At 42.3% G+C, this 14,573-nt stretch overlaps 2 protein-coding genes across 4 annotated transcripts in view; one reads left to right on the plus strand and one right to left on the minus strand.

Moving 5' to 3' along the window:
* The window catches only part of col28a1a (collagen, type XXVIII, alpha 1a), a 36,316-nt gene extending 22,622 nt beyond the window's left edge, over positions 1-13,694 (plus strand). For both annotated transcript variants that reach the window (XM_079656399.1, XM_079656398.1), the window contains 14 exons: positions 553-621; positions 1,070-1,138; positions 1,224-1,292; positions 1,900-1,968; positions 2,057-2,125; positions 4,521-4,589; positions 7,681-7,761; positions 8,717-8,752; positions 8,846-8,882; positions 9,259-9,386; positions 9,576-10,002; positions 10,604-10,752; positions 11,328-11,538; positions 11,771-13,694. In XM_079656399.1, coding sequence (XP_079512525.1) covers positions 553-621; positions 1,070-1,138; positions 1,224-1,292; positions 1,900-1,968; positions 2,057-2,125; positions 4,521-4,589; positions 7,681-7,761; positions 8,717-8,752; positions 8,846-8,882; positions 9,259-9,386; positions 9,576-10,002; positions 10,604-10,752; positions 11,328-11,538; positions 11,771-11,940 — 1,653 coding nt within the window. In that variant the 3' untranslated portion in view covers positions 11,941-13,694. The remainder of the gene's footprint in view (positions 1-552; positions 622-1,069; positions 1,139-1,223; positions 1,293-1,899; positions 1,969-2,056; positions 2,126-4,520; positions 4,590-7,680; positions 7,762-8,716; positions 8,753-8,845; positions 8,883-9,258; positions 9,387-9,575; positions 10,003-10,603; positions 10,753-11,327; positions 11,539-11,770) is intronic.
* LOC307022902 (class I histocompatibility antigen, F10 alpha chain-like) overlaps positions 1-14,573 on the minus strand; it is a 455,191-nt gene that overhangs the window by 361,598 nt on the left and 79,020 nt on the right. The gene's annotated exons all lie outside the window — the stretch shown is intronic.

Here is a 14,573-nt window from a genome sequence, read left to right on the forward strand (position 1 = left end):
ACTCAAGTACAAGATCTGAGTACTTCTACTTTTACTCAAGTACAAGATCTGAGTACTTCTACTTTTACTCAAGTACAAGACCTGAGTACTTCTACTTTTACTCAAGTACAAGATCTGAGTACTTCTACTTTTACTCAAGTACAAGATCTGAGTACTTCTACTTTTACTCAAGTACAAGACCTGAGTACTTCTACTTTTACTCAAGTACAAGATCTGAGTACTTCTACTTTTACTCAAGTACAAGATCTGAGTACTTCTACTTTTACTCAAGTACAAGACCTGAGTACTTCTACTTTTACTCAAGTACAATATCTGAGTACTTCTACTTTTACTCAAGTACAAGATCTGAGTACTTCTACTTTTACTCAAGTACAAGATCTGAGTACTTCTACCTTAACTCAAGTACAAGATCTGTGTACTTCTACTTTTACTCAAGTACAAGATCTGAGTACTTCTACCTTAACTCAAGTACAGGATGTGAGTACTTCTCCCTCCTCTGAGAGTATAAATATCTAACAGCAGTTTTAATGAGAGTTAATGGTTCTCTAACAGGGGGATCTGGGGCCTGTGGGACCTTCAGGAGCTGTGGGAGAACACGGTCTGGGGATCATTGGGCCGAAGGTAACGTAAACACAGAATATAATCACTATATTGATTCATATAAATATATATATATATATATATATATATATATATATATATATATATATATATATATATGCTTCATGTATGAAATGCATGGAGCAGCAGAGTTATACAAACTGATCCGGTCACATATTTTTTGATTATTTTTCTCAAAGCAAATATCAAGTTTTAACAACAGAGGACAAACTGTATGGAGAAAGTTACATTAAGGAGAATACGTTTAAATGTTTAACTAATAAATACAAGTAAGACATTTGTCCTTTTGATTAATTGAAATGAGATCATAATGTTTTGAATTACACGTTTTTTGAATTGGAGATTTTAAATGAACTCTATACATCTGAATATGTGCACCTGTAGGTCAATTTGATGTTTGCTAATATGCAGACACATCAGCAATGTCTCACTTCCTGTCCTCCTGCAGGGCCACAAAGGGAACAATGGACCCGTTGGACCTCCAGGGATGAAGGGAGAAAGTTCCCCAGGACCTCAGGTGAGAGGAAACACTCATTACACTTTAATTATCCTCATATTTAAAGCAGAAGTTTGAAAGTGAACATGTTTTCTGTGATCGTTAGGGTCGGCCTGGATTACCGGGACTTCCAGGAGAGATGGGACCAGAAGGGAAAGGACTACCTGGAGCTAAGGTGAGGCAACACAATGCATGAAGTGAGGGGACGGGTGCAAGAGCTCATGGGAAATGTAGTGCCATTCACCGTTACCGTAGTGAGAACATTTAAAATATATATTTATATTATGAACAGATTAAAGCTTTGGACCTGAGTTTAAGGTTCTTGGCTTTATGCAAAAAACTAAAAACAAAATAAAGTTTAAATAGGACGGAGGATTCGCTAAGGCTCATGGGAAATGTAGTTCCATACAACATACCATAGTTAAAAAATGAGTTTTGTTGCAAGCAATTTCAAATCATTTCTACCAAAGACAAAGCGTAACGTAAACCTGAAGATGATTCACCGATTAGAGACTGCTTCAACATAGTCTTGTGTTTTTAATAATATGTGCATGCCCTTTATCGAATAGTGTTTCAATACGAATAAAGGTATTTTGATTCTTCAAACATGACACCTCTTCATAAATGTGGACATGCTGCAGAATGTAGAGCACGTCATGTGGATCGATTCTACCAAAGACTGTTGATAGAACAAACTCAAATGTGTACAAGAAGATAAACAGGTAGACTAAACAGAGACTTGTATAATAGATGATATTGGTGTATCTGTGTCTGTTCTTCAGGGCGACAGAGGTTTGTCGGGGGTACCAGGACCATCAGGCCCTCCTGGGATTGGACTTTACGGACCCAAGGTCAGTGTGTGTTTCAAAACCTCTCTATTTCATCATGAGTTTATGAAGCCTTGTGTTTTTAAAGTACCGTGATGTGTTGCATCCTCAGGGCTCTACGGGGCAGAGTGGTCCTTCAGGCCTGATGGGGCCTCCAGGAGAGGGCATCCAGGGGCCAAAGGTAGGACATGCATGTGATGCAGAACATTTTGAGACTGTTTGAGTTCTAAAAACTGCTTTTACACGAGTCCAGAGTTCACCAAAACGTCCTCATAACGGCAGAGCCCATTGAGGGGCCGCCTGGTCGTCAGGAGGGATAATCCTTCACACTCATTACATCACATGTCACTTGTTAGACACTTTTATCCAAAGAGACTTACATACTCAATACTGTGGACAATCCCCACAGGAGCACTTTGGGGTGAAGTGTCTCAGGGACACAACGACATGCTGACTGCAGCAACGCACTAGTTCACTGCGCCACACTGCGCCACACTGCGCCACACTGCGCCACAGCCTCCCTCAAATGTAGGTGTTTGCCCATGGATAGTTACGGCCCGTCCACACAGGCATGAAAAAAATCTTTCAAAGTGACGTAGAAGATTTGTAATCTTCGCCGAACTGCATTGTGGGGAGCGGAGCATGGCTTTGCAAGCATCGTGAGCATCAAAAGTTGAGCAATGTTCAACTTTTGATGCTCCCGATGCTTTCGAAGCTGGCATCAGCCAATCAAATCCTGTTTATGCAAATCCCGCCAGTACAAGCACTAGCCAATCAAACCGCGTGTATGCAGATACCGCAGGTCTTTTCCATATATCATAAAATGGAGGATAAATTAATCATCGCTGTAGGAAATGTCCCGGTCCTTTACGACTGCTCTCTGTTCGCCTACCGGGACCTAAACCGGAGGAACCAGGCATGGAGGGAGGGGGCAGAGACAGTTGGTGAAACTGGTAGGTTTTCACCTGTTTGGGGAGTTTATATCCAGTTTACTTCGTTTGAACATTGAATGCTCGTAATGTAGCATAACATAGCCTTTTTTTTGCTTTGTATGCCGGGGGCGGGCGGGAGATTCCTGGGAGATTCCTGATTGGTTGTTGGTCGCCTTGGGCCAAGCTTCAGACACGCCCAGCATCAAGATTTTTCAAGATTTTTTTCATGCCTGTGTGTGGACGGTTCGTTAAACATGTCGACCCTGTGATTGGTGGAAGACCATTTAATCTGCGGAGCCACAACCACAAAACATCCTGCTCAAAACCCTTGACAAGTAATCATTATGTTGGTCGCCAAGCATTGGTTCCATACACATCCTTGATGACCAACATCATACAGTAATCAGTCATAATAATACTCTCTGATCCGTTACATTCAAATGTTATGGACGACCACGTGGAGGAAATTCCACACAGAAACATCCTGTTCAACAAATAATAGAAGTTAAACAAGTTTTGTTATTTAATAAAGTCAAAACAGTCAAAGCGTTTCACAGAGTTCATCTATTTCAGCGGAAAGGACAGAATCTAGCACGAGCTAATTATTACTAGATCTGACCAACAGAAAATACAGACACTTTAAACACTCAAGGTCAGGGATGGTGGTGGGGGGCCACATCATGTATGTACTGGCCACCAGGGGCCGCAGATTAACTTTGAACACACACACACACGCACGCACGCACGCACGCACGCACGCACGCACGCACGCACGCACGCACGCACACACACACACACACACACACACACACACACACACACACACACACACACATTCCATGTATTGTATGTAATTATTAACACATGTACTAAGTCTGACATCTTCATTTGACATTTTACAATCTTTCAGGGAACATCCTCTAATAACCTCACTGAACAAATATCAGTTCACAGAATTGTTATTTAATGTTTACAAGTGGCACGTTTGTATTGAACAGGTTATTTAACAGTGGAATAAAACTATTTTAAACTATTGGAAAGCACGGATCATGTGTGTGCATTGAGATGAACCATTAAGATGACATACACATGAAGTCATGAACACTACCCCAGACGTTAGTTGTCTAACTGGAACCTAAGACACTTGTAGCCTGTCTCTGCTGACGCACCATAAGGGGAGTGTCCACACAGACACCTGTCAACCCGCACCGCTCCCCCTCCCTCCCGCATGCGGCCCCCGGGCTGCTATTTGCCCGTCCCTGCTCAAGAGCAAGGGAAGGGAAGGTCTCAGCCTTTTACATTAAAGCGTTGGCCAGACGGTGGAAACTTGCATACTTGGTCATTACAAACCTAATATCAGTCCTAACAATGGTCGAAGAGCCTTCTGTCTGTTCTAAGGAAGTGAAGACGATTAGCTAGATGTTCATTCAAACTGCAGGAACATCAACCCAGAGAAGGAAGCACACTTAAAGGAGACTTAATGATAAATGTACTACAATAGACCACTGTCTCCTTTTATGTCGTTAGCATTTGCTGTTGCCTCAAACCACGCCGTAGTGTCCTCTCCATGGACAGGACTTCAGGATGTCCCCGCATGCCGATGATGCTCGTGTTGTTTACCAAATGACCTTTTCTTGTTCGTAGGGAGAGCCTGGCTTCAAAGGGCCGGTGGGTCCTCGGGGGCTTCCAGGGGATGGAGCACCAGGGGAGAAGGTACTCACATTTACACAGAACTACACTTTGCCTCTGGAACTGAACTGGAGAAGAGGTTTAGTCTCTCTGCTCCTGAGGCTTTGAAGCATGCTGCAAAGAGAGCTGAGACTAAGAGAGCTGAAACTCAGAGAGCAGAGACTCAGAGAGCTGAGACTCAGAGAGCAGAGACTCAGAGAGCGGAGACTCAGAGACTTAGAGAGCAGAGACTCAGAGAGCTGAGACTCAGAGAGCAGACACTCAGAGACTCAGAGAGCAGAGACTCAGAGACTCAGAGAGCTGAGACTCAGAGAGCAGAAACTCAGAGACTCAGAGAGCTGAGACTCAGAGAGCAGAGACTCAGAGAGCTGAGACTCAGAGAGCAGAGACTCAGAGACTCAGAGAGCAGAGACTCAGAGAGCTGAGACTCAGAGACTCAGAGAGCTGAGACTCAGAGAGCAGAGACTCAGAGAGCTGAGACTCAGAGAGCAGAGACTCAGAGAGCTGAGACTCAGAGAGCTGAGACTCAGAGAGCAGAGACTCAGAGACTCAGAGAGCAGAGACTCAGAGAGCTGAGACTCAGAGACTCAGAGAGCTGAGACTCAGAGAGCAGAGACTCAGAGAGCTGAGACTCAGAGAGCTGAGACTCAGAGACTCAGAGAGCAGAGACTCAGAGACTCAGAGAGTTGAGACTCAGAGAGCAGAGACTCAGATTGCAGAGACTCAGAGAGCAGAGACTCAGAGAGCTGAGACTCAGAGACTCAGAGAGCTGAGACTCAGAGAGCAGAGACTCAGAGACTCAGAGAGCAGAGACTCAGAGACTCAGAGAGCTGAGACTCAGAGAGCTGAGACTCAGAGAGCAGAGACTCAGAGACTCAGAGAGCAGAGACTCAGAGAGCTGAGACTCAGAGAGCTGAGACTCAGAGACTCAGAGAGCAGAGACTCAGAGAGCTGAGACTCAGAGACTCAGAGAGCAGAGACTCAGAGACTCAGAGAGCAGAGACTCAGAGAGCAGAGACTCAGAGAGCAGAGACTCAGAGAGCTGAGACTCAGAGAGCAGAGACTCAGAGAGCAGAGACTCAGAGACTCAGAGAGCAGAGACTCAGAGAGCAGAGACTCAGAGAGCTGAGACTCAGAGACTCAGAGACTCAGAGAGCAGAGACTCAGAGAGCTGAGACTCAGAGAGCAGAGACTCAGAGAGCTGAGACTCAGAGACTCAGAGAGCTGCTTTCTTTACAGGTCTCCTGTTATGTAGAATCCTCTTCTCCATGTCTCTTCTACATCAACATGTGTCCCCTCTTCTTCATGTCTCTTCTTCATCACCATGTGTCCCCTCTTCTTCATGTCTCTTCTACATCAGCATGTGTCCCCTCTTCTTCATGTCTCTTCAACATCAACATGTGTCCCCTCTTCTTCATGTCTCTTCTACATCAACATGTGTCCCCTCTTCTTCATGTCTCTTCTACATCAACATGTGTCCCCTCTTCTTCATGTCTCTTCTACATCAACATGTGTCCCCTCTTCTTCATGTCTCTTCTACATCAGCATGTGTCCCCTCTTCTCCATGTCTCTTCTACATCAACATGTGTCCCCTCTTCTTCATGTCTCTTCTACATCAACATGTGTCCCCTCTTCTTCATGTCTCTTCTACATCAACATGTGTCCCCTCTTCTTCATGTCTCTTCTACATCAACATGTGTCCCCTCTTCTTCATGTCTCTTCTACATCAGCATGTGTCCCCTCTTCTTCATGTCTCTTCAACATCACCATGTGTCCCCTCTTCTCCATGTCTCTTCTACATCAACATGTGTCCCCTCTTCTTCATGTCTCTTCTACATCAGCATGTGTCCCCTCTTCTTCATGTCTCTTCAACATCAACATGTGTCCCCTCTTCTTCATGTCTCTTCTACATCAACATGTGTCCCCTCTTCTTCATGTCTCTTCTACATCAGCATGTGTCCCCTCTTCTTCATGTCTCTTCTACATCAACATGTGTCCCCTCTTCTTCATGTCTCTTCTACATCAACATGTGTCCCCTCTTCTTCATGTCTCTTCTTCATCACCATGTGTCCCCTCTTCTTCATGTCTCTTCTACATCAACATGTGTCCCCTCTTCTCCATGTCTCTTCTACATCAACATGTGTCCCCTCTTCTCCATGTCTCTTCTACATCAACATGTGTCCCCTCTTCTTCATGTCTCTTCTACATCAACATGTGTCCCCTCTTCTCCATGTCTCTTCTACATCAGCATGTGTCCCCTCTTCTTCATGTCTCTTCAACATCAACATGTGTCCCCTCTTCTTCATGTCTCTTCTACATCAGCATGTGTCCCCTCTTCTTCATGTCTCTTCTACATCAACATGTGTCCCCTCTTCTTCATGTCTCTTCAACATCAACATGTGTCCCCTCTTCTTCATGTCTCTTCTACATCAGCATGTGTCCCCTCTTCTTCATGTCTCTTCTACATCAACATGTGTCCCCTCTTCTCCATGTCTCTTCTACATCAACATGTGTCCCCTCTTCTTCATGTCTCTTCTACATCAACATGTGTCCCCTCTTCTTCATGTCTCTTCTACATCAACATGTGTCCCCTCTTCTCCATGTCTCTTCTACATCAACATGTGTCCCCTCTTCTTCATGTCTCTTCTACATCAACATGTGTCCCCTCTTCTTCATGTCTCTTCTACGTCAACATGTGTCCCCTCTTCTTCATGTCTCTTCTACATCAACATGTATCCCCTCTCCTTCATGTCTCTTCTACATCAACATGTGTCCACTCTTCTTCATGTCTCTTCTACATCAACATGTGTCCCCTCTTCTTCATGTTTCTTCTACATCAACATGTATCCCCTCTTCTCCATGTCTCTTCTACATCAACATGTGTCCACTCTTCTTCATGTCTCTTCTACATCAACATGTGTCCCCTCTTCTTCAAGTCTCTTCTACATCAACATGTGTCCCCTCTTCTTCATGTCTCTTCTACATCAACATGTGTCCCCTCTGTGGAAAGAGACTCTCTTATTCTCAATGAGACCTCTCCTGGTTAAATAAAGGTAGGATAAAACAAATACAGTTATTACCAAATGTTCTGTAGTAAAGAGCGCTTTCTCCACAGGGTAACAGAGGCGTTCCTGGAGACCTGGGAAGGAAAGGAGACAGAGGAGACCTGGGAGAGCCAGGAGCCAGCGGACTCACGGTAACACTAGACATCCTTCATTGATTATGAAACAGAGAAGGGCTTAAAGGGTCTGACATGATTAACGCTGTCTTTGAAGGCTTTCGTTTTTCAGCTGGAATACGTTTAGGGAGCGAAGCTTCCTTTTCTCTTTGTTGCTACTGCCTCTTTATTTCATGTGAAATATGAATTATAAAAGAAGTGTTTGATAGCATTGTTGGTTTCAATTCTAATGTTGAGAAAAGAGATCAGATTCAGGCTCCAATCTATCGTCATTAAGATCAACGGGTTCAAAGAAGATCTGTCCTGTTCCTGAAATGCTGCAATATTTAATAATAATAATAATAATAATAATAATAATAATAATAATAATAATAATAATAATAATAATAATAATAATAATAATAATAATAATAATAATAATAATAATGCATTACATTTTTTTTATTAGAGAGCTTTTACAGGTGCTCAAAACACTTTACAATTACACATTACACATATTAGACATGTAAGGGTCATTACTGTGGACAGTACCCACAGGAGCAAATGCGGGTAAAGGGTCTTGCCCAAGGACACTAGGGCCTGACGCAGTGGCCGCCGAGGCGGGTTTCGAACTGGAGTTCACCAACGCCCCTTGATCTGATGACCAACGCTCTAACCACTGCACCAAATTTAAAAACTTCAGATTTGGAGTCGGACGTCTATGAACAACTCTGAGACACTTGATTTAAGAAATGTGCCTGAACGTCTCTGTTAGCGCTGTTAGCTCGTAGAATGCTAACCCTGGCCTCCGGTAGACACTGGCTTAGAGTTGATCAGTCTTATAGTTAAATAGTTAGTGAGTAAAGAATGTCAGAAGATGCCAGTTAGCGGCAAATGGACCCAAGAGATTCCCTTATATAGCATCACTATGTTCTCTCTGTAGAGATTAGCCAAACACTCAGATATTGGTCGTAATCTGGTTTTATTCTTTCAGGGGGAACCAGGAGCAAGCGGAGAACCAGGTCTGACCGTGAGTCAAATGACTGGGAGAAAATACACTGATCTTTAAATCTTAACACAACAACATGTGAGACCTTATTGTGTGTCTTTGTTCTTTCCACAGAGAGAAGAGGTCATCCTGATCATCAGGGAGATCTGTGGTAAATCACACATTTTAAACCTGTTTCTGTGTTGCTTTTTCTGGAGCTCGTGTTCAATAATCTCATGAAACATCTCGTGATATAAATGTAATATTATAGTTTATCATTAGAAAGATAGTGTAGTACTTGTTGAAAACCTTTTTGTTGCAATGTGTTGGTATGCACCCCAGCAGGTGTTCTTTAACATGTTAAAGGTGCTCTCAAGTAATGTTATTTATTTGACTCTATTTAATTATAGACGAGGGGCTCCGCTGTGTTTGTTGAGTCTATTTCAGAAGGAGAGTTACGATGGGAGTTGTGCATTGATTTGTGTTGGTATGCACCCCAGCAGATTTCCTTTAACATAATAAAATGATCTCTGGTATCTTTTGCCCAGGATGTGGTCTGAAGTGCAGACAGAGCCCTTTGGAGCTGGTGTTTGTGATCGACAGCTCAGAGAGCGTCGGTCCAGAGAACTTTGAGTTGGTGAAGGACTTTGTGATCGCTCTTATTGATCGAGTGACGGTGAGTAGAGATGGGAAGTAATGGAGTACAAATACTTTGTTACTGTACTAAAGTACATTTCGAAGCCCATACTTCTTTACTTTGACTTGAGTAAAGAAGTTTAGTCAGTACTTCTACTTTTACCAGAGTATTTTTAAACATGAGTATCTGTACTTCTACTTGAGTAAAGGATGTGTTTACGCTCTGAAGGTGAGCCAGGAGGCGGGTCGGATCGGTGTGGTTCTGTTCAGCCACGTTGAGATGGTGGTGGTCAGCTTGCAGCAAATCGCCAGCCAGGATGAGATCAAGGCGGCCGTCAGAAATATGCCGTACCTGGGCGAAGGCACGTTCACAGGTAGTGCCATCCATCGAGCCAATCAGCTGTTCCAGGTGTCCAGGCCGGGCGTCAGGAAGGTAGCCGTGGTGCTGACGGACGGACAGGCAGACCCCCGAGACCTCATGCAGTTTGAAGAAACAGCAGCAGTGGCTCATGAGCAAGGCATCGAGATGTTTGTGATAGGAGTCGGGAACAATACGGACCCGCTGAGAGAAGAATTCCAGGCTCAGATGGATGCGATCGCCTCGGATCCCAAAGCAGAACACGTTTACCTGATAGATGATTTCAGGACGCTTAACAGTAAGTGCTCTATGTCATGGCCAACATCTCTAATAAACGACAATCCTCAGAATTATGAATCTTATTCAAATACAAATATCGGAAAAATATGAAAAAAAAAAAAAAATTATGCAAAATAAGTAACATTTCCAAAAATAAAAGTTCTGCTTAATAAAATACAAATTCTGCTTGAAGTTAAAACCCAAGATTTTTTGGGGGAAATTTCCTGAAAAAATTTAGAATTTGTCTGATTTATTTTTTCTGGAATTTTTTTTGAGTTTTTCTGAAAAAATATTGGAATTTTTCTGATTTTTCTTTTGGAATTTTTCTGATTTTTTATTTTAATTTTTTTGATTTAATTTTGTATCTTTCGGGAAACATTTAGAAATGATTGGGGAAAAATGTAAAAAATTCGGGGAAAATGTAAAACATTTCGAAAAATATTCTGAAAAATGTGCAACCGTTTCCCTGACCCTGTGGAAAAAGTAAACATTCAGAAAATGGTCAAAATCCTGAGAATAACAGAATAATGATTTACTTTGGTGTCTTCATCTGCCCACCTTCCTGTCATGCATTCCTAGCTGTAATGGTTTTATTTTCTAACGATGTTTCTTTGCCACAGCTCTGGAAAGCAAACTGCTGAGTCAGATTTGTGATCAAAACGACGCGATGGCGTTTCTACCAAACTCTTTGTTTCCACCAATGGAAATCCAACCGAAGGCTCCAGAAGAGCGACGCCACAACGAGTTCCCCGCTAAGGAACACATTCAAGTAAAGCTGCTTATTTCACTGTCTATTTAATCACAGGGTTAACAGGTTTAAATATCGTTATTCTGGGAATTGAAAAGAGAAGTGGTTTAAAGGTCAAAGATGAGTTCAGGTAGTAAAACAGGGACATGTGTTGTCTGGGGGAATGGATGAAGGGTGAAAGGAATATGACAAGGTTAGGAAAGTGTCTAAAGAACTCTAATTTCACAGGAAGACTAGGGCTCGAGGAATGAGAGAATGTGGTTCGGGATATTTCCAAATATCTGGAACAAACTACCAGAAACCTGCCGGTCCGCTGCAACTCTGACTACTTTTAAATCCAGGCTGAAGACTTTCTGTTTGCCGCTGCTTTTAATTGAACTCTTCTCATCTCACACTGTCTGTAACTTTTATTCATGTACCTGTTACTCATGTTTCATTATCTTTGCTTTTTAATGTTTAAAATGTGTTTTATGATCGTAATGTCTTCAATGTTTGTAAAGCACTTTGAATTACCTTGTGTTGAAAAGTGCTGTATAAATAAACTTGCCTGTAGACGAGATGTAAGAGTGTCTAATCTGAGCCCCTCCCCTCCCCAGTTTGAGCTCCCAGTGACCTCCCCTCCCCAGACCTCCCCTCCCCAGCCCCAGGACACAGGACCTGATGGGATGCCCATTGATACCAAGCTGGTGAAGGTTCTGGGATCAGTGGTCGGTCCTCAGACCCCGACCGATTGGCTGAGACCTCCTGAGAGCACGAGGACTCCCATCAGCCCTCCTGGTCCTCCGCTGACAGACTCATCACTGACAGGTACACACACAATAATAACAACAATAATAACAATAAGCTTTTCTAGAAACTCAAAGACGCTTTGACAGAGAGTAACACAGACGAAGAAAATACGTAAAAAGAAAAAGATGACCAATAGATGGACTATTTTTTAAATATATTTCTATATTTCTGAGACCCCAAAATAAATGCCTAGAAACAGCGTGATAGGATTTAATGTAATAACACGTATTGCATGTGTCCTGTCTCGCAGAGGGCTGCTCTCTCCCTCTGGACCCCGGGTCCTGTCGGCAGTACGTCGTTCGATGGTACTACGACCCCGAAGCTAACGCCTGCGCTCAGTTCTGGTTCGGAGGCTGCGAGGGAAACACAAACAACTTTGAGTCTGAGTCCGGCTGCAGGCTCTCCTGCGTCTACACGTAACAGAGTGTGTGTGGGGATGAACAAAGAGTGTGTGTGGGGATGAACAAAGAATGTGTGTGGGGATGAACAAAGAGTGTGTGTGGGGATGAACAAAGAGTGTGTGTGGGGATACACAACGAGTGTGCGCAAAGACAAACACATCACAGGCTGGTGAAGGACGACCTCACTGTCCCTCAAACTGCACATTTTTACACGACTACTTATATCTGTTCTGGGATGTTTAACCTACATGTTAGAATATATTCAACACAAACCGACAAGAGCATCAAAAATGTTGGTTTAAGGTGTCACCCATTGGACCAACAACACACTGACATCTGGAGTGTGTCCTTGGTGGTTATAACCAATATTTCCTACGAGCTGAAGTGTTTTCGTTTGGGACAAATCGTCATCAGGGATTTGGACAATTATTACACAGAACTTGAAAGCATGAAGCCCTCTTCACAGCAAACAGTGATTAAACTAATAAGCACTGAATTCAAACTCTACAGAAACACAAGTAAACCCATCGTCTTGAATACGTTTTAAAATACATATTTAAAAAGTTAAATGACCATCGTAACCGCTTTCTACTTTTTATTAACCCTGGGATAAAAAATATATATTAAAAAAATGAAAGAAGAATGGAAGGGATTTAAATGCCATCTTAAAAAAAGGACCAAAATAACTCTAAATTACTATTATTTTTAAAAATAAGAAAGGTGACCACCGTAATCACTTTCTACTTTATATTGACGCTGGGGTAAAAAACAAATGAATAAAATAAATTAAAGGAAATAAATAGATTTAACTAATGAGAGAGAGCCCTTCATTCGTCTGTTTTTTATAAAAAGGTTTTAAAGAAATAAAACATGAGGAAATGAGATTTGAACTAGGATGAACGAGGCCAGAAGAATTCCTGCAAATACATTTAAGAAAATGCAATGATTTAAATTCAGCCTTAACTTTGTGTGTAATGATAAACAGGAAGTAGACAAAATACAAAGTGAAGAAACCTGAGGCAATGAGCTCATTATTAATAAGAGGATCCAGAGTGTTCACACCATCATTTGTGTATTATTAACAATATATCAATAGTGTTAATACTGGCACGTTTTGATACCTGTGTTAAAACCTATTCTTCTATATCTGGCATTAAATGTAATTCCTAATAACAGATTATACATGTTGAGGATGACCCTTCATTGTTTATTCAGCATTATGTCCGTAACCTTTCATTTACCCAGAGAGCATCTGTTCTGTGCAACAGGGTCAGCTTTAATGACTTCCTGACTCATGTTATTTGATTTGCTTTCCATGGGGACACGAACAGATAAACTAAACAGTCCTTGTGTTTGAATATGCAAACAGATGAGAAGCAGAGAGACAGGTGTGTTTAGTCTGATGTTCAGGTACACCTGGAGCAACGGGCTCAGATAACATCATGTCTCATTCAGCCATTTGGGAAACCTGTTCTTCTCCTGGGTAAACACTCCTTTCTGCACACAAACCTCAGACACATGCACAACGTCAGATACACATTTCACTTCCTTAGAACACAGGAATGGACTTTGGGAGATTTCTTTTTTGGAAGAAGTCTATTTGCTTTCCTGCTTAGCCTCAGAGGACGAAGCCTTTGTTGATCCCATGACAAGTCAAATCAACTTTGGTGTCAATCTTTCAGTTTGTGTGCACAGAGAGATCGAAATACCGTTACCCACAATCCAGAGGAATACAAAATACAAATATATATATATACAAATATGAATAAAAACATGTGTATATATATATATATATATATATATATATATATATATATATATATACACAATCAACAATCAACAGATACAGTCAATGTCTGGATGTTATATATCTTTCACCAAGGGTGTAACTTTGGTTCGAGAAGTGGGGGGGGACACAAAACAGGCGGTCCTCCGCAATGAAACATTTTTCTCAATTTAATTCCATGTCCTGCCTTTCTACAAATATATGAGGGACTATGGTGTTAACAAATCCAAGAAAAGTATGTAGTGTATATAATGAGTGTGCACACTTATCTAGTATCCTATCCATGTGAACCTGTTTTATTTGTGATGACCTCACATGCTATAGGGGGGTCCGGGGGCATGCATCCCCGGGAAGATTTTTTTCTTTAAATTGAAGTTGAAAGCATCAATCTGGTGCACCTCATTGTTGAAACAGCTTCTAATCTCCGTTAGCTCCAAGCTAGCACCAGATGCTAACAACAACCCCCAACTCTCTCAGTCTCTCTCTCTTTCTCTCTCTCTCTCTCTCAGTCTCTCAAAGTCCGACAGGAAAGAGCTCTCCCTCTCCTTATTGTTGAAACAGCTACTAATCTCCGTTAGCTCCGAGCTAGCACCAAATGCTAACAACAACCCTGTAACTCTATGGCCCTTTCTCATTTCATCAAATCCCCCTCCTCGACTCCTCCGCTCGCATCTCCTGTGGGCGGGACTAAGTCTTGAGGATAGGAGTCGAGGAGGGGAGTCGAGGAGGGGAGTTAGAGAAATGAGAAAGGGCCTATGTCTCTCTCTCTCTGTCTCTCTCTCTTTTTATCTCTCTCTCACAAGATGCGCTCGTGCCACACACACACACGCTCCTCCGTGACGATGACCGCTTGCGTAAAAAAAAAA

The sequence above is a fragment of the Notothenia rossii genome (genome assembly GCF_949606895.1).
Source record: "Notothenia rossii genome assembly, chromosome: 10".
Taxonomy (NCBI): domain Eukaryota; kingdom Metazoa; phylum Chordata; class Actinopteri; order Perciformes; family Nototheniidae; genus Notothenia; species Notothenia rossii.